General features: G+C 35.2%; 1 protein-coding gene across 1 annotated transcript in view; it reads left to right on the forward strand.

Moving 5' to 3' along the window:
- The window catches only part of CWF19L2 (CWF19 like cell cycle control factor 2), a 134,213-nt gene that overhangs the window by 71,064 nt on the left and 38,195 nt on the right, over positions 1–24,954 (forward strand). Inside the window, exons 12-14 of the mRNA XM_036745740.1 lie at positions 3,574–3,711; positions 22,910–23,122; positions 24,570–24,686. Of these exons, the coding sequence (XP_036601635.1) occupies positions 3,574–3,711; positions 22,910–23,122; positions 24,570–24,686 (468 nt within the window). The remainder of the gene's footprint in view (positions 1–3,573; positions 3,712–22,909; positions 23,123–24,569; positions 24,687–24,954) is intronic.

Raw genomic sequence — 24,954 nt, forward strand, 5'->3', positions numbered from 1 at the left:
ATAAATTTCTATGCCCCATTCCTTATATATCTTGTTTCCCAGCTGCATGCAAAAACCAACTTTTTTCTTTTTTTTTTTGAGCATCAGCTTTTAAGACTTTGAGTTCCAAATTCTCTTCCCTCTTCTCTTCCCACCCACCCTCCCTAAGAAGGCAAGCAATTCAACTTAGATCACGCTTGTATCATTATGTAAAACACTTCCACAATGCTCATGTGGTGAAGGGCTAACTATATTTCTTTCCATCCTATCCTGTCCCCCTTTATTCAGTTTTCTCCCTTGACCCTGTCCATTTTTAAAAGTGTTTGCTTTTGATTACCTCCTCCCCCTATCTGCCCTCCCTTTTATCATTCCCCCCCCTTTTTTTATCCCCTTCCCCTTACTTTCCTGTGGAGTAAGATACCCATTGAGTATGTATGTTATTCCCTCCTCAAGTCTGATGTAGTGTTTTAATTAATGATATTTATAGACAGGAAGGCCAATTAAGCTATTCTAGTATTCCAGGAATGATGTGATCAGGGCTTCTATCAGGGTGGTAGCAGTGTCAGAAGAGAGAAGGAAGCATATATGAGAGTTGGGAAGGTAGTATTGAAAGGAATTGACAACTGATTGCATATGGGGAGAGAGAGTAAGTGGATAAAAGTTGAGGATGACACTTAGGTTGCATACTTGGGTGAGTGGGAGGATGGTGGTACCCTCTAGAGTCATAGGGAAGTTTGGAAGAGGGCAGGGATTGGGAGGAAAGATAATGAATTCACTTTTGGTCATGTTGAGTTAAGATTTCTCTGCAGCCTCCACTCTGAGCTGTTTAAGAAGCAGTAGGAGATATGAACTGGAGGTCAGGAAAGAGGTTAGAGGTGGATAAATATATCTGAGAATTATCTGCCTAGACGTGTTGATTGATTCCATGGGAGCTGATGAGATAACCAAACAAAATAGTATACTAGAAGAAGAAAAGGCCCAGGACAGAGCTTTGGCTAATACTCATTGTTAACAGGTATGACCTGGATATGGATCCTGCAGAGGAAACTGAGAAGGAATAGTCAGACAGGTGGAAGGCAGAAAAAGAGAGACTACTGTCATGAAAACCTAGAGAAAAGCGAAAGAATGTCAAGGAAAAAATGGTGATTGACAGTGTTAAAGGCTGCATAGAGGTCAGGAAGGAAGAATATTGAGAAAAAAACATTACACTTGGCAATTAAGAGATCACTGATAATTTTGGAGGGAGCAGTTTCAATTGAATGATGAAGTAGTTTATCGAGTGCTATCCTCTTCTTTGACATTTGAATAAAATAAAGATGTATGTTACTCATTTTCAAGTGGCTGTAGATACATATCATTTACAACGTGATTAATGGTCAGAGAAAAGATAAAATTACTTATGATTTTTCTAAAATCCTTGTTCTATGATTATTAACAAATATTTACTGAATGCTGCTATCTGGCTGAAATATCCAAGATATTGGGAAGAATGGAAGTGATTTATAAATAATGGGTCTTGCCTTTGGAAAACTTAAGTTTAAATGTTAATTTATTTAAAATTTTCTTTTGTAAAATATTCATCTCCAAATAGCCTATTTGAATAGAGGGAAGCTAAACAAATGAATTATTCCCCAAATCATGTACTTTATAATTTGCCATTTCTTTCAAATATCCCATTCTCTGCTGATCCTGAGTATTTTATGTATTAGTCCTATAATCAGTAAACTAACTATTCCCAGGCCCAGATGGGGGACAGAAATTAAGAACTGCAGAGCTATGACTGAAAATGAACAGATTATAGGCAGCAAGGTGGGTACTGGATAGAGCTCTGGGCCTGGAGTCAGGAAGACCTGAATTCAAATGCAGCCTCAGATCCTTATTAACTGTTAGCTATGTGACTTTGGGCTAGTCATTTAATCTGTTTACCTCAGTTTAGTGAAATGTAAAATGGGAATAATAATAGCAATTACCTCCCAAGTTGTTTTGGAGATCAAATGAGATAATTGTAAAATATTTAGTACAATGTTTGGCACATAGGCAGTACTTTATAATTGTTTGTTGCTGTTGTTGTGAGTTTTTATTTTATTTGTAAAAACTTTTCCTTTCTCTGCTTATCTTATGTCTATACTAAGTGTCTATATTAGTCTGTACTAAAGCTGGCATCCTGAATTTGAATACTTTGTTTCAATTCAACAAACATTCCTAGTACAGTGATACTGATAGGTACCGTACAGGTACTGATAGGTACAGTAGGTAATGAAAAGCATAACATAATGAATAAAATGTGGTCCTGTGACCTCAAGAAGTTTTTGAATATGGGGGAAGGAAAAACCATTGAAAATATTGGAGAGTATGAGTGAATCTTGCTCTTGTTGGATTTGACCTGAGGAGGGAATAACATATACACTTAACTGGGTATCTTACCCCACAGGAAAGAAGGAGGAAGGAGATAAAAAAGAGGGGGATGATAGAAGGGAGGGCAGATGGGGGAGGAGGTAATCAAAAGCAAACACTTTCGAAAAGGGACAGGGTCAAGGGAGAAAACTGAACAAAGGGGGATAGGATAGGAGGGAGCAAAATATAGTTAGTCTTTCACAACATGAGTATTGTGGAAGGGTTTTATGTAATGATACACATGTGGCCTATGTTGACTTGCTTGCCTTCTTGGGGAGGGTGGATGGGAAGGGAAGAGGGAAGAGAATTTGGAACTCAAAGTTTGAAGAGAGAATGTTCAAAAAAGAAGTTTTTGCATGCAGCTAGGAAATAAGATATACAGGCAATGGGGCATAGAAATCTATCTTGCCCTACAAGAAAAAGGGAAAAGGGGATGAGGGGGAGTGGAGTGACAGAAGGGAGGGCTGACTGGGGAATGGGGCAATCAGAATATATGCCATCTTCGAGTGAGGAGGAGGGTAGAAATGGGGAGAAAATTTGTAATCCAAACTCTTGTGAAAATTAATGCTGAAAACTAAAAACATTAAATAAATATAGAAGCTGCTTTGGGATAATGGATGGTTCCTTTGACAAGATAAATTTCATATCCATAGTGATAATAAAGTACTACATTACCAAAACTTAAAAAAAAAATTTTGGAGAGTTAGATAACTTGCTTGTATTGTATTGGGATACATAGGTTGCGCAGTGGGCAATGGTTGGACTCTGATTCAGGAAGACCTGAGTTCAAATCCTTCCTCACATACTAGCTGTATGCCTCTAGGCAAGTCACTTATACTTTCTCAGCCTCAGTTTCCTCATCTGTAAAATGGTGATAATAACAAAACCTATCTTACAAGGTTGATGTGAGGATCAAATGAGATAACATGTAAAGCACTTTGTAAACTCTCGGGTTCTATATATAAATGCTAACTATTATTGATTCCTCTCACCACTGTTGTCAGTGGCCAATAGAATGATCATAAAGTGGTCCTGGGGCAAACATCAGATTTTACAGACAAAACCCATTAGATATAAAAGGAAAAATTTACAACCATCTTATGTTAAACTAAATCATGTTTGGATTTTATTTTTATTTCATTATTTTGATATATGAGAAATTCTCATATTCTCACAAGGTTATTATTCATTTCACCATAGGTAACAACACACATAGATAAGGAGCGAGTCAGATATTTTCATGACGACGATGACTTAAGCTTAAAGGATTTGGTTAAAAATGAAAAGATGGGAACTGCAGAAGATCAAAATAGAGCCTTTATGAAGATGGCATCTAAGGTAAGCATGCTCTTGGCTTTTTTCAGGTTCCTTGCCCAGTTTATGGATTATTTATCACTTAGTTTGGAGACTCTTCTATTGACTGACTGCTTTACTATTTTCTGACTCCCTCATCAACAGCTATATCAGCAAACACATTTTGGGGATTGTTTTTCTTGGGACTTGGAAGTTTATGAATGTTACTTTCTGCAGAAGAACTGGTTTTGCCCAACATCAGAAATGTTGGCTATAGTATTGTTTTGCCTTATGTCTATCAGTGGACCACAAATAGTAAAGCTGCTGTTCTGTCTGATCTATACCTTTAAGCTCTTGGCAGGCAAACAGGAGGTGGAAGAAAACGTTGTGGGTTGGGTCATGCTTAGGATGATGAGAATCCTAGTTATTGGAAAAGACAAAAGAATCTTACCAAATTATTATGAAGAATGAACAGTGTAATTTTTTTGTCTTTTCAAGATAAATATTCTCTCTTTGAATACTACCTGATGCAGACCTCCTAAAGATGTGCGGATATTAAACCTATAAGACCTGCACTCAGTGCTGGAGAAAAATGCAGTTGTTAAAGGATGAAATAGAGTACATTTATTTTTGTTTCTGTACAGATTTAAATTCAGAATCTGTTACTTCTGTCAGTTTTATGATTTATTTATGTTGATAGATTTGACACCTTAGAATAATTTAAAATTTTGTTTATTTGGAGGACGAAAACTGAAAGTGATGTCCAGTAAAACAAATGTCCTTTGAAGACAAGATAGAAAAAGGTTTAGCAAATCTAGAAATATTTTTCATAAGAAGTAAAAGAAAACATTCAGTCAGTTAATAAATATTTATTAAGTGCCTACTTTGTGCCAGGTGCTGTGTTAAGCTTTGGAGGTGCATATACAAAAAACCAAAAATAGTTCCTGCCCTCAAGGGGCTTACAATCTGATGGAAGAACACTTAAAAAAAGAGCAGGGTTTAGAGGGGTAATAGAGAGGCGGTACGGACATGGAGGCATGGTGGAAAAGTCAGAGAAGTCCCAGAGTAGCACATGAGAGATCAGAAGATGTCTGACCTTAGCTCTGTCCTCAAATGGAGGTTTTGGAGTTCATGGCTCCATTCCATATCCCTCCATTTAGAGGGACAGAGGATGATGATGAGGTGAAGTACCAAGCCTGATGGAAACTTGCAGGATAATGGGGTTTTCCTAATAATGAACTTCCTGGGACATGGTGAAGAAGTTGGAGAAGTCCCAGAGTAGTGTAGCCAGGTGAGAGATGTTCTTTAAATTCTATAGGCAGCTAGGTAATGCATTGGATGGGACACTGGAGTTAAGAAGACCTGAGTTCAAATCCAACCTCAGACACTGTGCAATCCTGGGCAAATCACTTAATCTGTTTGCCTCAGTTTCTTCAACTATAAAATGAGGATAATAGTACAACTACCTCCTAGGATTATTATAAGGATCAAATGAGATATTGGTAAAGTGCTTAGCATGGTGCTTGACATGCTTGACACATTTTAGGTGCTTAATAAATGTTTGCTGTCTCTCCCATAAAAAAAAAATCACTTTGGATGGACCTGAATTCAAATGGCTTCTCAATAACCCTGTTAGAATCCGGTAGGTACCAATAAAAAGAAACCTTTTTTAGGAATGAACTCATCTATTGCTTTATCTGTTAATTATAATCAATAACCACCACTGTTAATGCTACTATGAAGTAGAATATTTTCATAATAAATAGTTATTTTATACTCTCTTTGAATATTAATTGTCTGGCTTGCTGTGTAGCAGCTAGCTTTGACCACAGTTGCATTCATACTTGCCTAGTCTAGTGAAACCTTATGCTGTATAATTGTCTTCTGTTTAGTTTCATTAAAATCAGGATACTGATAAAAATTAGAGTCCCATGAAAAAAAATTTGAAAACTTTCATGTTTTTGCTAACAGAATTGTCTTTCAGATTTGGGTATGTGGGTCATAAAATCTCTAGTTTATTCTTCTCTGTACCAAAAGCTATATATAACCTTCACCAGTTTTACATATATCTTTATGTATTTTAAGCTGATTGTTTTCATAAAGTTAATTCATCTTAATTTGACATTCATGAGCACATTGCTGAGTCAAAATTTTAAAAACAATTTTGTTCCTTGCATAATTCTTACTTGTAGTTTCTATTTTAATTTCATAAACCTACCTACAGAACAGTATACTTTGTCCTTGGGCAAATATAAAAATAAATATGACATGATTCTGGCCATCATGGCGGATATAGCAAGTGTGCCAGTAACTTGAATAGAAAATAGATCATAAGTGCTTACGTGAAATACCATCCCAGCTGAACAACCAAGATAATAGAAATTGAGTAGAGCAAAATCAAAATATCATAAACTTGATAAAATATTTTATTTCAGTGTGCACTTAAGATGATTTGCATTCAACAAAGTTTTCTTTGTTATATTTTTTCCACGAAGTTTTGATTGATTTTGTCGTAGAGATGGAGGATAACTTATTGAAACAACCTTTAAGATTGTGTTTTATTTAATTAAATAAATGGTTTTCAAAAAATAAATCAACAAAACAAGTACAATGGAATGTTTTATTCTCTATATCTTTCATTCAGTATCATGTTGGTAAAGATGTGTGAGATCCCATGGAGTGTCACTTGCAAAAGTCTGCCTGTTCCCTTATGGAAATTATTTTGGATGTACATGAAGATGATTCTCATAAAATTTTATATAGATTAGAAAGTAGGTTTATAAGCATGTGGTTGCTGATGTTCTCTTTATCACCTTTTTTTTTTAGTCTGAGGCTTTTGTTTTTATACCTTTGATACTGTCTTCCCCAGATACTTTTAGTTACCTCTCAGATATTTGCAAGGATATTGGATTTAAAAACCAGGCATTCTTTTGCTCGCAGAACAACAACGATTATGAAGAAACGTGCATAGTTTCTCAGAAGCAATCCAGTCTGTGCTCTTCTTCCCACTTAGTCCTGGGCTCAATTCACTTTTCATAGTATTCAAGCAATATATCTGTGCTGATGGACTAACTCACATTGTCCATTTATATCTATCTGTATTGTAGTATAGACAATAGATTTTTTTTATCCACTTGATTTTTCCTTTAGGTTGATCTTTTTTGAGTGGTCACGGATCTCACTGTCGAGGCCCTGTAGTATTCTTGGACTTAATACAGTCAGCACTAAGTCACCTGCAAATGAGCACTGAGGAGATCTTACATTGAGAGTGTTGGACCAAATGATCTTTAAGGTCCTATTTATCTCTAAATCCAGTGATCTGTAGGGAATCCTTCTCCCATTTGAACTTTGCTCTGGTCATCCTTAACATTCCATCACAGCCTACAAGCATACTTACCTCTTTGCCTCACTTTTAGATAATTGTCTAACAAAGTTACTTTTATATTTGTATCTTTTATATAATATCTAATGAGCTCAGTGGATCCATAAGATCTTTTTTGGAGCAAAGAATTTTAAGATTGTGTTTTGTTTTATTAACTCATACTCTTGGAATCAACAAACAGTGGATGTAATGTCTTATAGTCTATATTCCTTCCATCAGATGTAGTCTGCTTGTTCCATACTCATATTTTCATTCTTGCATGTGTAAATTATATTCTAATGTTTTTATAGAGATGAAGAAATAGGCACATGGGTCAGTTTTTGATGTTATTAATTCTTAATTTCCTATTGATTGCCTTTGGGGAGGTGATAATACTGTTTGTAGTTTTACATTTGTTTTGTCTTTGCCATCCTTTAAGATATTTAATATTGATCTCTTAATTCCTTAAGAATTATGTTGCTTCCAGCATGGGTTTCTTTTGTGTGCACTTTGTTCATTCAGTCTTGCACCTCTTTCCAGCTTGATATTTTTAAGTGATATTTTCAGTTTCTCATATTTTTAAGTGATATTTTCAATTCCTCACTAGGTGCCTGGGAATTAGATTCCAAATGTGATGGTCCTCTTGCAATTGTTCATATGAATAGATAGTTATAGAAACACTGTTAACAATCTAATATATTTTCATCTGCTAGTTTTAGCTATAAATGCTCTGGGAATTTGGCTTGAGTCACATTTAATTCAGTTCAATCCAGCAAGAATTTGTTAAGCACCTACTCTATGCTAAGTGCTCGAGATAGAAAAGAAAAAAAATGAAAAAAATAGTCCAAGTCAAACTTTCTGCACAGTCATTTTCCCTTGTATTTTCCCCTTGTTTTTTGTGGGAATATATTGCTCTTAATTTAAAAAAACTTTTTCTGTACTGTTTTGCTTAATAAATGAGTTTGTACTCTGAACTGGTATTACTTTTGACTTTCATGTCTCCCCACTTGGCAGTGAGATCAAGTGTTTCCTGGATGAAGTAATTTTTATTTTCTTGGTTTCCTTATTAGAGGAACTGTTTTATATCACTTAAATTTTCTATGACAAACATTAAATCAGAGTTAATGTCTTTACTTTTATTCATTTTCCTTTATTTTAATGACACAAGCTTGTCTAAACAGGTCAGGTTGAAGCTTTTATAACCATATACCGTATCAGCTTATCTTTATCCTTCTAATTTGATGTTGATTTTGACCTTTGCTCCAACTAGTCTATGACCTGAATATACCAAGATGGCTGACTTCGAAGACTCTTATTCCAGTAATCAGCTGTTCACTGTCAAAATATATTTCACTGTTGTAGTTAGTGATCTAGAATTCTAGGTGAGGTAGCATTCTAGGAATGGGGGGCAAGGTCATAGGCACATAATTGTGATTGGAAGTTCAGATAGAAGTTGTTACAGTCTTGGAGAGAATTCTTGTTTTGGCCAAACCATTTTATCTGCATAATAACAGGCATTCTTCATCTACTTGGTTTTTCTTGTATAGTTAGTTAAGCTAGACAATTTAAGGATTTATGGATTTCATTTAGGATGATTTGCAGTTTTCTGAAGCTTTATGTGGTTCACATAGTGCTATTTGGAGGATCTTTTTTAGGGAAAATTTCTAGAGGATTTTTCTTCTATTTAGCTTCTATGATAGTGACAGAAACTTTTGATGAACCTTTGTCTACTTGGTTTACACCCCAATTGATATTAATAATTAGCGGTTTATTGGATGAAGATACAGGTTGCGTCTTTAAAAGAAACTTACATGATTTTTACTTATGAATGGGAAATGAATCTCTCTCTTTTTTAGTTTTTTATTTTTAGTTTTCAGCATTCACTTTTATAAGACTGTGAGGCTTTTCCCCCCTTCAATCCCCTCTCCCCTCCCCAAGATAGCATGCAGTCTGATATAAGCTTTACCTGTATGATCATATTAAACATATTTCCATGTTAGTCATGTTGTAAAGAAGAATCAGAACCAAAGGGAAAAACCATGAGAAAGAAAACACACAAAAAAAGTGAAAATAGTATGCTTTGATCTGCATTCAGACTCTATAGTTCTTTCTCTGGAAGTGTGGATAGCATTTTCCATCATGGTTCTTTTGGAATTGTCCTAGATCATTGCATTGCCCAGAAGAGTTAAGTCTAACAAAATCAGTCAGGGAGATGAATCTCTTAATGTAGCATTTTGGTATACTCAATCAAGTACTTTTTTATACTCAACAAACAAAAAGTGGGCACTTGTATTTTCTATACCTTTTTGTCTATTGTGTAACCGTAATGATGTGATCTCTTGTAGAATATAGTTTGTGAAAGTAAGTCTGCTTCCTTTTTCATACCTTGACCAAAGTTGCCCTCAGTGCATATATATTCTATTTTCATTAAAATTTTGTCAGTATGAGAAAGCAGACATGTAGGTCAGCAGTTATTGATTTTCTTTTGGTTGATTTTGTTGTAGTAATACATTCCTAGGTTTTTCCTCAGCTTTTAATATTCTCCCTATTAAACGACTTGAGAATCAGCTTCCTAGCACCCTCAACATTGTATCATCTCTTGCAGGGACCACTTCTCTATATAATTGGTCTCTTCCAGCTCCTTGTACTATCTTTGTTTTCTTTGGAGCCTTTTTTGCTTCTTTGTGTGGCTAATCTTAAGATTGTATTGTTAGAGTCCACTGTGGAAGCAGAGCTGTTTCTGATGGTCAAGAGTTAAATAAAAAAAAAATCTTTTGAAGGCTTTTCCATTTGTTACCTACTGCCTTTGTGTCCTGTTTTATCCTTAAATGTGATTTTGTTCCTGCTTGTTCAGCAAACTCTTTACACTTTCTTTTTCCTTCACTGTTTCTTAAAATTTTATGAGGTCATAATGATCTTAATCTTCCACCATCCTTCTCTGTAAATGAACTTATACTCTGAAGCAACAGTTGGCCTTTGATGCTTTATCTCACCACGTGGGCAAGGATCAAGAATTTGCTGACCAAAGCAATTACTAGGATCTTTTGATCTCCTTATTGAGATATGGTAATTTTTTTTTTTGGTTAATGTTTGATGCTTAGCATGTCCATCAGTTTTAGATTCTTCTGGAAGGAAGTTTTCATGATTTACACTAGGAAACTTCTGAGTAGTTTGTAAGCCTTTTGGCTTCTTTCATTTTTAAATCCTGAACCACATTTCCCCGGTTGTGCCCAGTGTCCACTTTTGTAGTAAAGTTGCTGATTAACAATCCATATATTGACTTGTTTTGGAGAATTAAATCATCTTTGTCAAAGAATTTCTCTCAACTTAGTGACTATAGGCAGCCACTAAAGAGTTCAGTGCAGCAAGTGACATGGTCAGTCTTGTGCTGTAGGAATGTTCTTTATGGAGCGCTGATTGGGGAAGGAGTGAAGCCAGTGATGTTAATTGGGAAATAGGAGTGTAGTACTTTGTTTGGTTTACTTAGCTGTTATAAGAAACAGGGATTGTGAGCATGTAAGGAGTTGTGATGGTTGGCTCTCAGGTCCCTGGGAAATAGGGGGAGCTCAAACATATTTAAAAAATTATTGATTAATGTGAAAGATAAATTCCTCAGTGAAAACCTGGTACTGATCAAAACAATACACTTTGTCAGAGGGTGAGATCATCCAGAATACAAAGGACTGTTATGCCAAGCTCAGGGCATAGCCTGCTGGCTGGACCTTAGCTATGCGAAACAGAGTGTCTGCAAATACCTTGACAGTAACTTAGAGAGAATGATTTCTATTTCCTTTGTTGTTATTCAGTCATTTTCAATTGTGTCTGATTTTTTGTGGCCCCATTTACTTTTTTCATAGAGTAGTTTGCCATTTCCTTCTCCAGCTCATTTTACAGATAAAGAAACTGAGGCAAACAGGTTTAAGTGACTGACTTGCCCAGATTCACACAGCTAGTAAATGTCTGAGTCCAGATTTGAGCTCAAGAAGGAGTCTTCCTGACTCCTATGTTAGTTTCTATGTTAGTTAGCTATGTTAATTTCAAGGTACTGTGTTACTTTGGATGTGTCTACTTTTTCTTGTTTTGGTTTTCCAGTAGTAATGGTAGTGTAGATAAATCACTTAAAATGGCTTTTTTTTTCCTGAAATAATAAATTCTAGGGATAGCAGTAATTTTAAAGATATTCCTTCTCCTTTACTTTTAAGGTGAAAAAACTAAGGCCCAAAGACTTAACTGTCTTATTCAAGGTCAGATAGATAATTTGTGGCAGAGTCAGGAATACAACCCATGACTTTCGATTACCAAATCCAATTTTATTTTTGTTATAGATTATATATTCTTATATAGGTTCAAATTCAGTGCTGGGGGAGACCTTAGAAGTAATATAAGAATTGTCGGACTGAATAAGCAGTAACTACTGACTAAATTTAGCTGTTTATATACAGTATTCATGTCAATCACAGTGCTCTTTGTTGCCATTTCTCAAAATATATTCTGAATAAAACATTTTTTGAAGGTGGACTTTATCCTTTAAGATTTCCCTTTATGAATGAAATCACAGGTCCAATTAAGAAATAATCATGTTAAAAACCCATCATCTTAGAAAATGTCTAGATTTGGTTCCATTTTGAATTGACTTTTTACAAAGAAAAGTAAAACCTTGGTGCAATATTAAGGAAAAAGAATCATGAGACTTTTAGTATGTATTTGTTGGATTTCTTGGCTGGGTTCTATTCTTAAATGTTGAAAAGTTCTTTAGGGATAGCTAGATTAATCATTCACATGTTGACCTAGTCTTACAGATATCTGGAGGAGAACCTGAATATTTCATTAACTGTTCTTTTTTCTTTTAAACTAAAGTTTTAAGATCAGGTAAAATTACCCTTTATATATTTCCCTGGGAATTGTGAATATCCTTAACATTTGAATATTTCTTCCCCATAATCACCCATATTACTTAAAAGTCCCCCTGTAAGAACTGGATTACAGCTGTCATTTATTTTTCTGTTTTGGTAAGTATGGAATTTTATAATAGGAAATCTTGGTCACTATGGTGTACAGAGTATATGAAATCAGCAAGTCTACAAATAACACTAAATGATGCCTTTCATTTATATAGCACCTTCTATCTAAGGCTATGCATTTCTAACGGCAAAGCTACTAATATAGATTGTTGTGTTCCATAGTTTTGGTGTCTAAAAATATGGTAGCTTTCCCCAGAATAAATGTGAATTTAACACATTTGTGTATTTGCTAACAAATAGGTAAATTATTAATTCATTTCTCCTTTGGTGCTTATAAACTTTTCTCTTTGTTGATAATCATAATATAATTAGGTACAATTCATTTTAAATTACCTAAGCAAATGGCTGGGAACATTATTTATATCCTTATATATGGACCTGTGATTTGACTGGTATAGGTCACTCCTTGGTGAGAAAACTCCTTCTCCTAATACAGTTCAGCATTTTATCGTCTGAGGGTTAACTCGAGTACTGAGAAGCTAAAGGATTTGGTCAGATGCCTAGAATGTATCAGAGGTGAGATTTGAACCCAGGTCTTTTGGCTTTGAGACCCATTCTCTATTCATTACCACATGCCTTCTTTGATAAAGCTGTGCTGTGGTGTGCAAATAAAATATCGAGAAGGTGAAGGAGTTTGTTAGAATTATGTCTTTCAAGAGTCTGAGGAAGGAGGGGCATGTTCAAATAACCATCCATCTAGTTTTCTATCTCTTTTCTCTCTTTAATATGGTCCGTTCTCACAAGATCATGGGATTTTGAACTGGATCAGGCTTTAGGAATCTGCTAGTTGAACTTTCTCATTTTACAAATAAGGAAATTGAGGTCCACAGAACTAAAGTGACTTGCCCAAGGTCAACACAGGTAGTGAGTGGAAGAGCTGGGGTTTGAATAGAGGTCATTAACTTAAAATGCTTTCCACTACCTGCAGATTGTGCAGCCTTTGGATTGCTGAGATGGTGAATACAACTTTCTTTATTAACTATGGACTCTATTATTGTTTGTCAGTCTTTCCTGTTACCAATTCATTGTGGTCTAAACTGGTTCGTTACAGTCCAAACTGATTTAATTTGGTTGGTTTTAATTTTAAATTTAAATTGGTTTAAACCAGTTCAACCCATGTGGGGAAACCTAATGAATTTGTGCTTCCATTAATCTCATCCAAAAAATGAGTGCTTGAGTATTTCTTGTAATGGTTATGAGTAGAGTAAGAAAGTGATTATTATTAAATTGTTAAAGTATTATGAGAAGAGTGGGAATATAATAACTATGCTCTCCAATGCATAATGCTATTCACATGTTCTTTATTAAGAAATCAGGACAATGGTGGTCATAACTTAGAATGCTTCATGATGTATTATAAAATAAAGCATCTTCATGAGCATGGGTGTATCTCATTTTTCAAGGGCAATTGTATTAATAGTTATTTTCCAGTTACTGGGCAAGCAGCACTATGCAGTGGGAATGTCTAATTAGAAAGCTTTTTGAAGATTTGGGTCATTGGTGGGTCATAGATTCTTGTACTGTGTATTGCACTGGATGCTGATCAGTAAATCCACTTCCATTCTTTGTAGAAGGAACATTTTGTACTTTTCTGATCTTTATGTTACATCAGTTTTGCTGGGCCAAGTTGGTGTGGATTCTTTCTGAAAAGAAACATCCTTTGTATAGAAGTGAGTCATTCTTATATAAGCCTGCCTATAGATTTCAAATAACATATTCCCATTTCTAGAATTGCCTATCAAAATGATGATAAGTTTAAAATCAACATATGTGACTGAAATTATCCAGTAGCCAAAGAAACTCAATTACCATGTTTTCATTGAAGTGAGATTTTAGTGTAGAGTTCTACTTTTTTCTTAATTTTCTTTGGCATGCTACATCAGTAGTTAAAATTGTAATATACCAATCAGAGAATATTCGCATATCTGCTGATCTTTAAGGATGACAGAAGTTGTATGATTTAGCATGAGATGAATTTTTAGGACCAAGTGTGTCATCTAAGAGTTTCTGTTTCATAGGGTTATAGATTGAGATTTCATCTCAGTTTAAACTTGGTGATGATGTGACATAGGAATGATAGCAAGGAAGTATAGGGCCTTTTTTAGATCTTCACTTGGTTAAATAATAGGTGTTGAGGAATTGAATTAAGTAAACATTTATTAAGCATCTACTATGTGGCAGGCACTGTGCTAAGCGCTGGATATACAAATAAAAAGAAAGACAGTCCCTGCCCTCAAGGAGCTTACAGTTTAATGAAGAAAGATGAAACATAAAAGGAAGCTAGAGAGTTGGGGGATGGGAATGGAATTAAACCAGCATTTATAAAGCTGCTACTTTATGCAAGGCCCAGTGGTAGGTACAGTGGCTATAAAGACAGACATGAAGTAGTGTCTGGTCTCAGTAAGCTTACCAAGATTGACCAGAAATTGAAGTAAGGTTAATCTGACATCATTTGTTCTTGATGAAGCCATATTGTCTCTTTGTATCATCACTTCCTGTGCTAGATACTCACTAATTGTTCTTTTAGTGAGGCATTGTAGGACTTTGCTAACAATCAAAGTCAAGCTTAATTGTTTAGAATTTGTGTGCTCCATTGTTTTCTCTTCGGTCAGTCCCCAAAATGTTCACATTGTTTTCAGCAACCAGCTACTTGCTCCCTGTTGTTAAGAATCCCATCTAGAATAAAATTTATTCTTATTGTGTCTTCTACCTTTTGAAAGATGAATAATTATTACTTAGTCAAATCAAGACCTTATTAGCTTCATTGAGTGCAGTTCAGGTAATGATTTACCTGTTTGTTAGTAAGTAGGCAGATGTACTAAATTCAGATTTATTCTTTGAAAGCTACCAAATTTTTAGACATCAAAACTCTGGAACACAGTGATTATATTAGTACTTTTGTAATTAGGTACTCATACAGTGCTTTTGTAGGAGAGAGAGAAAAAAGAAGTATAGGAGATGATTCCTGGATAGTTAAGTCCCCCATCACTTCTTTTTCATTCTTTGAATCTAGCACTCTTTGCCAGAATTCCGCCTTTCCCATCCCAGTTTCTTAAGTTACCTATGTCTTTATGTGATCTGTAGGAATATTCCATTGAAAATGTCCACTTCTATTTCTGTCTTCATTCATCTTCACCCAGATGCATTCTTCTATAATTCTTTCCTGTGGTTCCTGCAGTTCCTTACGTGAGAATATATCTTCTTATAAAAGTCTACACTACCTCCTTCTCTTTTTATTTATCTTGTTTCATTTGAATATGATACCTTTCCAGAACCATATTCTATGTATGGGTCTCATGTTACCAAATTTCTATGAGATCAAATTTCTTCTTGCTTTAAGGTGTCTTATTTTTCATACTTTTATTATTATGTACTTATACCTGCAGCATGCAATATATTGAATATTGCATTGCTTATAATTGGACCTTACCATTATTAACAGGATAGTTGTTATTAATCCTGAGCAGGTTCATCCCTAGATAAAATTTTGGAGTGGGTACAGTTTGTCAGTGGCACCTCCTGTTAGGAATACTTTTCATTTCAATATGGCTCAAAGCTTCATAATGGCTAAGGGGGGGAAAACCCTTATAAAGAGGGTAAAATTTCTGCCTAACAAGGAGAGTTGTAGTGGTGGTGACTGGTCAGTATTTTGGCCTTCTGCACCTCTAAGATTAAATCAGATAAGTGATTTTCTATCCCATTTATAAGTCATGGTTTTGATTTTGGTCCAAGGGAGTTCCTGTGGAAATTCTTTCTACTTGTGTACATTGTACTGCTTGGTTAACCTGCAGTCCTAGGGATATGCCTAGGGCCCTGAGAAGATAAGTGACAACCTTTTTCGCATAGCTAGGATCTGTCAGTTAGGACTTTAATCCAGGTCTTCCTGACTTTAAGGTGTGCTCTTTGTGCACTATGTCATTGCCTTTCTGTTGATACTTCATACCCTTTCAAATAAACAATTGCACTGTATCTTGCTTTGGTTGGTAAGTAAATTTAATTTCTTTTTATTGAGTTCATTTCTCACTATAACATACTATGCAAGGACTGTCATAAGTTTATGCTACTAATGACAATGGTACTTGATTAAAATGTATAGCTTGAGGATAACTTCTTATTCTCTGAATTAAAATAAGTGAAATCAATAAAAAATGACCTGTCTTTTAAAATTTCAGCTTCATTTATTGTTATGGGAAGATTTCATATACCTGGAAGATCTTTACTACCGTAAAGCTTCCTGTTTTTATTGTTAAGTCTGGTATAGAGGAGGTGTAAATTGAAAAGATATAAAGCATTAATAGCATTGCATGTTAAAGTTTTTACAGTAAAAAACAAATTAAAGTTTTTTATTAGAGTTTTTAGGGTTGTGTGGGACAAAAAACTACTGGCTCAAGTAAAAAAAAAACAGAGATGTCTCGGTTTCTCAAGGTAGGAAAAAAACAGAAGCTTTATTTGATCAAGTCTCGAGAATTGGGCATCTCCCACCACCAGGGCGGAGATAGTAGTGAACAGAGGCAAGGGGGAGAAGGCAAGCAAGGGGATATATATCCTTGTACAAACAATTCTAAGAAATCCCACACCGGAGGCTGGACCTCTGTCCCCATTTGAGGGGACAGGTGGCCTCACAATCTAACTGGGAATAAGTTTTACCCAATACCAGCACAGAAACTACAGAATTACCTTATAGGGAAACTTTAACGTTAAGATGGCGGTTTGTAAGTAGGCTAGGGGAGGGGGAGAGGGGAATATCACCTGATTTCCCCAAAATCATATGATTTACAGGAAAATGAAACTTAGGCCTAGTGAAGTCCACATCCTAACTAAATTTGTACTATTTGAGTATCACCTTGCCTGAGTTATTCATAGGGAAGCTTTCACAATCTTGTATTACACTCAGGATCATTCAAAATCAATCTTTGTAATCAAAATTACTAATTGTACTTATAAAGACAGCATCCTGAAATCATGAGAAATATATAAACTTTTGATTTGATTTTTTTCCTAATTAAAAGCTACTTGAAGAGATGAACCCTTTTCTATTAGATTTTGCATTGTTGCAGAAAGCAATTGTTGTCACAGAGTATCTCCCAAATGTATTGTGTTTCACTTTTCTTAAAGTTAGGTAAGAAAATATATGTTGAGATGAGGTCATGGAGGCAAAGTAATAGTGGCATGGCCTGCATAAGCCTGACCAAAAGATTTCCACAAATATTTAATTACTTAATATGTACAAAATGTCAGGTGTTGGAGAAAATGCAAAAATAAGCAAGACGCTGACTCTACCTCAAATTGTTTTATCAATCAGTACATATTAAGCATCTATAGTTATCCTTTCCACATCTCAGGGGTTAGGGTTGTGTTGATCCTGTGATCTGGAAAATCTGTGTAAAATATTTTGGCCCTTCCTTTGTACCAGAGAAGAAATCTGAATTTTTTTCTTTTTCTTTTATGAGGTGTTTACATTACCTTATTGTAAAATTTGGATTAAGTATTTGGCCATAGGCTCAGTGTCATCTGCTGGCCTTTGCGTGTCACCTGTGGCTTCTGCAAAACTCCTCCCAAATTCCCATTTAATTTTTTATGCCAACTTGTGGTATATTGAAACCAGGATAGGGAAAGTTGCGATGTGGAAGAGATAACTGTAATGTGTGCCAGACACTTCCTAGCTGTTGGAATTGCAAAGACGAAGCATTCCAAGTTATTCGTTGTTGTTGTTGATGATGATCATTAGCTGAGAAATCCAAGGTGGGGGAAAATTTTTTTTTCACCTGGTAGAATGAAAGTTGATACCTGAATTTAGCTTTGAAAGAAGAATATTTCAGGAGGAGGTAGAAGGGGGAGTGGGGGGGGGGAGAGAGAGAGAGAGAGAGCGCGAGCGCGAGCGAGCGCATGTCTCTTTGTGTGTGCATGTGTGTGCATGCACCTCAGGCTCTTGTCTGAGGTAGAGGTGTATGAATCTGGCCAATAGAATAAGAATGGGAGTGGCTACTTTGGCTAGAATTTAAAGTACATGATGAGAAAAGGCGTTTGATAATATTGGAAGGTCAGGTTGCATCCAGATTGTAGAGAGCCTTTGTAGTCAGTCTAATGAAGTCCTCTTCCCTTTTTTCTTTTTTTTAGTAGGCAGTAGGGAGCCGTTGAAGTGTTTTAAGCAAAGGAGTAACAAAATCAGATCTAGACATGAGGAAGATTAAACTGTAGCAATTTATAGATTGGATTTGAGGAAGAAAGTGGAAATTTAGGGACCTGTTAGGTTGCTATTACATTACCGATAGCAGGAGATGATGGGGGATAAAAACTATCTTGGTGACTGGGAGTAGAAAGCACTGGATTTCTTGAGACACCTGATTGGATTGAGGGGTGGGAGTAGGGAAGAGTTCAAAGATGCCTGAAGTTTAAAGCCTCAGTGACTGAGAGGATGGTTATGTTGCCCATTGAAATGGAGAAATATAGAGTAATAATAAGGAGGGAAATGATATTCCTTCATTTGTACATACTTATTTAAGTAACTGTAGATTTTCCCGTTTTTAAGATGGTATCAGGGGCAGCTAGGTGGCACAAAGAGTAGAGCACTGGCCCTGGAGTCAGGAGGACCTGAGTTCAAATCCAGCTTCAGACACTTGACATACGCAGTAGCTGTGTGACCTTGGGCAAGTCACTTAACCCCAATTGCCCTGCCTTCCTCCCTGAAAAAAAAAAAAAGATGATATCAAACAAGTTGGCCTTATATTATGGAAATGGAAAGGTGAACCATTGCTCTAAGAATTAAAATAAGTTATACACATAAATGGGTGTCTAAGCAGTTTGAATCCATTTGAGAAATCTTTTATTTTTGGCATATGATTATATGCTGATAGAGTGCAACTAGATGGTGCCATAGATAAAGTGCTGAGCCTGGAGTCAGGAAGACTCATCTTTCTGAGTTCAAATCTGGCCTGACACTTAACTAGCTGTGTGACCCTGGACAAGTCATTTAACCACATTTGCCTCAGTTTCCTCATATGTAAAATCAGCTGGAGAAGGAAGAGGCAAACCACCCCAGAGTCTTTGCCAAAAAACCTCTAAATGGGGTCATGAAGAATCAGACATGACAGAAAAATGACTGAACAACAACTATATGCTGATGTATTCACTTTCTTTTTTATTGATGGATTTTGTTTTTACACCATATAGGTTTTCGCTAGAATTCACTAGAATTCTTCCCAGTGTAACAATTCCAAAATGCAAATAGTATTTTTAAGACCAAAAAAAAAATGTAAAGGAAAAAGAAGTAGAAAGGTTCAGCCTAATTGATCAACACATTGGAAAAGTTAGAACAAAACGTGTACAATGTACACGTGAACATCCCACCTCCTCAAAGGAGTGTCTTGGGGATGGCCTGTCATATCTTTTCTTTCAAGTCATGCTTGTTCTTTATAATTTTGCAACTTTGTTTTTTTTTTGTTTGTTTTTTTTTTGTACGAGGTGGTTCATTACATTTACATTGTTGTCTCATTATATATTTTGTTTTCTTGGCTCTACTTAATTCACTCTGCCTCAATTCATACGTATCTTTCCATTCTTCTCTGTAGTCATCTCATGCATCGTTTCCTATGGCACAGTAATATTATATTACATCATATACTTTGTTTTGTCATTCCCCAATATGTAGGCACCTAATTTGTTTCTAATCTTTTTTTCTATCACAAAAAGTATTACTATAAATATTTGTTGTGTGTGGGGACTTTCTTCTTATCACAGGCTTCCTTGGGGTATAAGCCCAGTAATGAACTCTCCATTTTAGCAGATATGGACATTTTAGACACTTACTTTGCATACTTCTAAATTCCTTTCCAAAATGATTACTTCATTTCACAGCTCCATCAACAATGCATCAATGCTACAACCCTTCCAACATTGATTATTGGCATTTTTGTCATGTTTTTCAATTTGCAGAGTATGAGGTGAAGCCTCAGGGTTGTTTTGATTTGCATTTCTCTTATTATTAGTGATTTGGAGTATTCTTTAATGTCGTTGTAAATATTTTGCCATTTTTTGAGAACTATTTATCCATATCCTTTCACCACTTACCAATTGGGGAATAACTTTTGGTATTACATTTATTTATTAATTGTTTATATTTTTTGGATAGTAAACCCTCACCAGAGAAATTTGATATAAATTTTATTTCACAATTGACCATTTCCCTTATTATCCCAGGTGGCATTAGTTTTGTCTGTGCAGAAGCTTTTCTGATTCATATAAACAAAATTATTTGTTTTATCTTTTGTAGTTGCCTCTGTTTCATTTTTGGTTAAAAATTCATCTCCTACGCATAACTACGAGATGTGTATAATCTGCTTCTCTTCTTTTTTTTTTAATGGTATGGCTTTTAATATTAGAGTTACATATCCATTTAGAATGTGTTTTGGAATGTAGTATAAGGATGATGTAAGGTGTTGGTCTATGGTAAGCCTAATTTCTGCCAGATTGCTTTCCATTTTTTCCAGCAATTAAAAAAATATCAAATAGTAGGTAGTTCTTTCCTAGGCAATTTATATTTCCTGTTTTATTCAGCGCTGGGTTATTGAATTCCATATTTTCTAATTTTACCTTGTCTAATCTGTTTCATTGGTCTACTTCTCCATTTTTCTTTCTTCTTTTTAATTGTTATTTATGTATTTATTTTTTGGAGGGGAGAGGCAAGGGAATTGGGGTTAAGTGACTTGCCCAAGGTCACACAGCCAGTAAATACGTCAAGTGTCTGAGGTCAGATTTGAACTCAGGTCTTCCTGACTTCAGGGCCAGTGCTCTACTCACTGCGCCACCTAGCTGCCCCTACTTCTCCATTTTTCAACCCGTACCAGATGGTATTGATGATTGCTACTTTAAAATATAGTTTGAGGCCTAGAAGTACAGCTATTCTCCCTTAGTTACTACCTCTTATTATCATTTTCCTTGATATTCAAGATATTTTGTTTTTCCAGATGTATTTTGTTACTATTTTCTCAAGTTTTATAAGGCATCCCCTTAATAATTAAATTGTATTATCATTAAAAGTATAAATCAACCTTGGCAGTAATGTCATTTTATATCATATTGAGCACTAAATATTCCTTCAGCTATGTAAGTTGTTCTTTATTTCTTTAAGCAACACTTTGTAATTGAATCTATACATATCTTTTGGTAGATTGATTCAGCTAGATGGGCAGGTCACTTAACCTTTATCTGCCTCAGTTTCATTTATAAAATAGGGATAATAGCACCTACCTCACCTGATTTTTATAAGGATCAAATGAAATAATGATTGTAATGTGCCTAGAACATAGCAAGCACCATATGAATGTTAACTATTATTAATACTGTTCTCCAAATGCTTTATGTATTTTGTAGTTATTTGGAATGGTGTTTCCTTTTCTCTTATTACCTCTTGGATTCTGTTATTATTATATAGAAATGCAGTTGATTTTTGAGGGTTTATTGTGTAGCCTGCAATTTTGCTGAGGTTATAGTCTCAGTTAGTATCTTTGCTGATTCCCTAGGATTTTCCAATTATGCCATCCTATCATCAGGAAATAGGATTAGTTTTATCCCTTCTTTACCTGTCATTATGCCTTTGTTTTCTCTCTTTTGTCTTGCTGTTTCTAGCATTTCCTAAGCTATATCAGATAATAGTATGGAGAATGAACATACTTGATTTACTCTCATATTTGTTGTAAAAGTTTCTAATGTGTTTCCATTGCATATGATGCATGTTTTTGATTTCTGTTAGATACTTTTTATGATATTAAAAAGGATTCCTCTGTGCCTATACTTTATAGAATTTTTAGCATAAATGAGTGTTGTCTTTTGTCAAAGGCTTTTTCTGCATTTCTTTAGATAGTCATATGGTTTTGTATATTTTTGTTTTTAATATTATTAATTATGTTGATTTTTTTCCCTTTAAACCATTGCATTCCTATTATAAATGCAGCTTGGTCAAAATGAATGATTTCTTGGAGAAATTACAGTAGTCTGACCGAATTGTGTTGAAAATTTTTGAATTGATATTTGTTGGTAATACTGGTCTATAGTTTTCCTTATGTGTTTTGTCCTGGTATTTATCTCATAAAAGGATTCTGGTAGCATGCTTTTCCTTCTCAGTTTTTAAAAATGGTTTTTGTAATATGATTACTAATTGTTTTTCAACTAAATATTCTCAAAGTGAAAATAGTCTGACAACTCAATTACATTTATTTCATCTTGGAACTCTAGAGCGCATAATAATTTTTTTATAGTATTATATAAATGGAGACAAGACCTTGAAAAATAGACAGCTAGTTCACTTTTAGGCACGAGTGTCCCAGAAAGACAATGTTATTGTTTAAAGCTTTTTTCTGTCTCTCTATTCCCTCTATCACTTCTGCTCCATCCCTCATACATCCATTCATGAAGAAAAAGGAGAATTTTATAATTTTAATGTCATTCCATTATTTAACAACTATCACTGTTAGGCCAGGGAATGTATTCAGTATGTGTCTGTGTGTGTCTGTGTGTCTGTGTGTCTGTATGGGGGAGGGGGGTTATCTGTTCCAATTTGGGGAAAAGATTTGTTTAAAATGCAAATTTGAAATGCTGGCATAGGCAGTACATGTTCATAAAAATTTATTTAATTATATATTTTTAATCCTTCTTACTTCTATAGTATTTTGAGGGGACATTTTGAAGCTCCCTGTGATCTGAGCTCTTACATATTTGTAGTTGATTGCCAATATTTTCTTTTTGAATTCACCCACATGGAATCACTGTTTTTCAGCTATAAATTCTCTGTTAGAATACAATAAAATTTCAAACATGACTATATTTTTTTACTCGTACATTAACACAATTTTTTCTGTGTTTTCAGCTTACTGAAAAAACTGATAAAGAATATTACAGTTTGGATGACATGTTTGTCTCAAAAGCAGCCAAGAAGGAATGTTTAGGTGGTGATGAGGAGAAACAGAAGAAAAAAGCAATCTCAGAGCATCAGAAGCTTGCTGCACAAATGGAGAAGTGTCCATATTGTTTTGACAGTTCTCAGCTTCCCAAACACCTTATTGTTGCAATAGGTGTTAAGGTATGAAAACAGAAAACTTGCTGAGTCAGGAAAAAAGATTTTTTTGATGTTTCATAGTTTTGTATTTTATTCCATTTCTTCAACAGAAATAGAGAAGTTAGGAAGAAATGTGGATTTTGTGGGAAAGGCAATGATTTCTCTTATAAAAATGTCTTTGAGATACAGGTCATCCACTTTGAAATGGCAATTATGCCTATGTTATGTACAGTTAGAATTTGGAAGCAGAACTAATGCTGGATATGTAGATTATATATATTTTGATTGTATCTTTGGTTGTGGTAATCGAACCCATTAGAGCTGTTGTTCAGTTGTTTTAGTCTTGTCTGACTCTGTGACCCTGTTTGGGGTTTGCTTGCAAAGATACTAGAGTGATTTGCCATCTCCTTCTCCAGCTCATTTTACAGATGAGGAAGCTGAGACAAACAGGGTGAAGAGACTTGGTCAGGGTCACACAGCTAGTAAGTTTCTGAGGCCAGATTTGAACTCATGAAGATGAGTCTTTGTGACTCTGGGCCTGGCACTCTGCTGTGCCACCGAGCTGCCTTATGTGAGCTGAAGGGGCCATAAAAAGGGTAACAAGAGAAAAGGTCCTAGGGCAATGGTTTAGGTACACCTACCATTAGGAGGTGGATATGAATAATGATCCAGAAATGAGAAGAAACAGTCAAACAGGTTACAGGAGAATTGAAAGAGGAGCAGTATCACAAAATCATAGAGCAGAAAGATTGAGAAGGGATGGAATAGTTTGTGCAATTAGAGGGATTATTCACGTGGAGCAGACAGGCCATCTCTTCCTTAAGAGACCGGAATAAAGGAGGAGAACATGGAGGGTGATGGCAAGGAATTTTGAAATGTTATAGAGCAATGTAGAAGAAGGAGTTCAGAGTGAATTGTCTCTAGGAAGTGGTGTGGGAGGCTTGAGAAGAGATTTGGAACAGCTGCTATGTAAAGTTTGTTAGAGAATCAGGTAAGAGTAATAATAATAGCATTTCCTTACTGCACTGGTAGCCTAGTTGATACAGTAGATAGTAATACTTGACTGACACGAAGATCACTTTGACATTTTTTCTCCCAGTTGAATCCAGTACTTCAGCATTTGAAGATAAATTGCATTTGGAATTGTGCTTAAAAAGTGACTAAAATTCTATATGCTTTAACCCAGGTATCTCTTTGTTGGCATGTACTTCAAAAAGGTAAAAGACAGGCAGGTCTCATATACACCAAAGTATTCACTGGAAAACTTTGTATGGTAGCAAAGAACTAGAAACAAAAGTAGATGCACGATGATTGGGAAGTGACTAAGTAGTACTCCCTTTGGGTAAGGGAGTTGGAGAGAGGGATATATTTTGAATTAAATATAATATAAAATCAAAAGATGTCAATTTAAAAATGAAAATAAATCATAGTAACATTTAATTGTTATAACGTGATTTTTTTCTCTCTCTAGGTTTACTTATGCTTGCCCAATTGTCAGTCACTTACTGAAGGGCATTGCTTGATAGTCCCATTGCAGCATCATACAGCAGCTACTGTATTGGATGAAGACATTTGGGAGGAAATCCAGGTTAGTATATCCCAGTTATAGCTGCTAAATGACTCCTTTAAAAATTGTAAAATCAATTCAGAAAAGTAGACTTTATGATCATTTATTAGAATAGCTTTTTTTGTGAATTCACAACTTACATATATTTTTAGCAATATTTAGTAATAATTTGTGCCCTGCCCCAATATTAACTCCTATACAGTGTGATGTAAAGACTGCTGGGCACAAGAGAGACATGATTTCAAATCCTACTCCCAACATTTGCTAATTATGTAATCATTAATTAACC

The sequence above is a fragment of the Trichosurus vulpecula genome, chromosome 2 (assembly GCF_011100635.1).
Source record: "Trichosurus vulpecula isolate mTriVul1 chromosome 2, mTriVul1.pri, whole genome shotgun sequence".
Classification (NCBI taxonomy): Eukaryota; Metazoa; Chordata; class Mammalia; order Diprotodontia; family Phalangeridae; genus Trichosurus; species Trichosurus vulpecula.